The sequence below is a fragment of the Eimeria mitis genome, genomic scaffold (genome assembly GCF_000499745.2).
Source record: "Eimeria mitis Houghton genomic scaffold, Emh_scaff370, whole genome shotgun sequence".
Lineage (NCBI taxonomy): Eukaryota > Apicomplexa > Conoidasida > Eucoccidiorida > Eimeriidae > Eimeria > Eimeria mitis.
In genome coordinates, this window is record NW_013572041.1 from 4023 (window position 1) to 4615 (window position 593).

Consider the following 593-nt stretch of genomic DNA (forward strand, 5'->3'; position numbering starts at 1 on the left):
GAGGAGCAGCAGCAGCAGCAAAAGCAAAAACAGCAGCTGCAACAGAAAGAGCAGCAGCAACAGGAGCAACAACAGCAAGAGAAGCCGCAGCAGCAGCAGCAGCAGCAGCAGCAACAGCAGCAACAGCAGCAGCAGGCCCGAAGCCCACCATCCCAGCAGCAGCAGCGAACCGCAGCAGCAGCAGCAGATGCAGCAGCAGCAGGTGAAGCAGCAGCAGATGCCGCAACGAGAACTGCAGCAACATCAGCAGACACGGCTAAGGTTGAATCCAGCTCGGTTGCTGCTGCTGCTGCTGCTGCTGCTGCTGCTGCTGCTGCTGACGAGCCTCCCCCCTGCAGTGCCGCCGAAGCAGCAACAGGCAGCAGCAGGAGCAGCAGCAGCGGCAGCAGCAGCAGCAGGACCAGCAGCAACCACAGAATGAGCAGCAACAGCAGCAGCAACAGCGGAAGGTGGAGCAGCAGCAGCAACAGCAACAGCAACAGCAGCAGCAGCAGCAGCAGCAGCAGCAGACATTCGTGCTGCAGCTCCGTGTCTCCATCGTTATCTATAGGAAGGCAGCAGCAAAAGGGAGCAGCAGCAGCTGCTGCTGCTGT

General features: G+C 60.2%; 1 protein-coding gene across 1 annotated transcript in view; it reads left to right on the forward strand.

Annotated features, from left to right (window-relative positions):
• EMH_0009810 (uncharacterized protein) overlaps positions 1–593 on the forward strand; it is a gene marked incomplete at both ends in the record, with an annotated part of 2318 nt that overhangs the window by 1401 nt on the left and 324 nt on the right. Inside the window, 2 exons of the mRNA XM_013498773.1 lie at positions 7–261; positions 339–591. Of these exons, the coding sequence (XP_013354227.1) occupies positions 7–261; positions 339–591 (508 nt within the window). The remainder of the gene's footprint in view (positions 1–6; positions 262–338; positions 592–593) is intronic.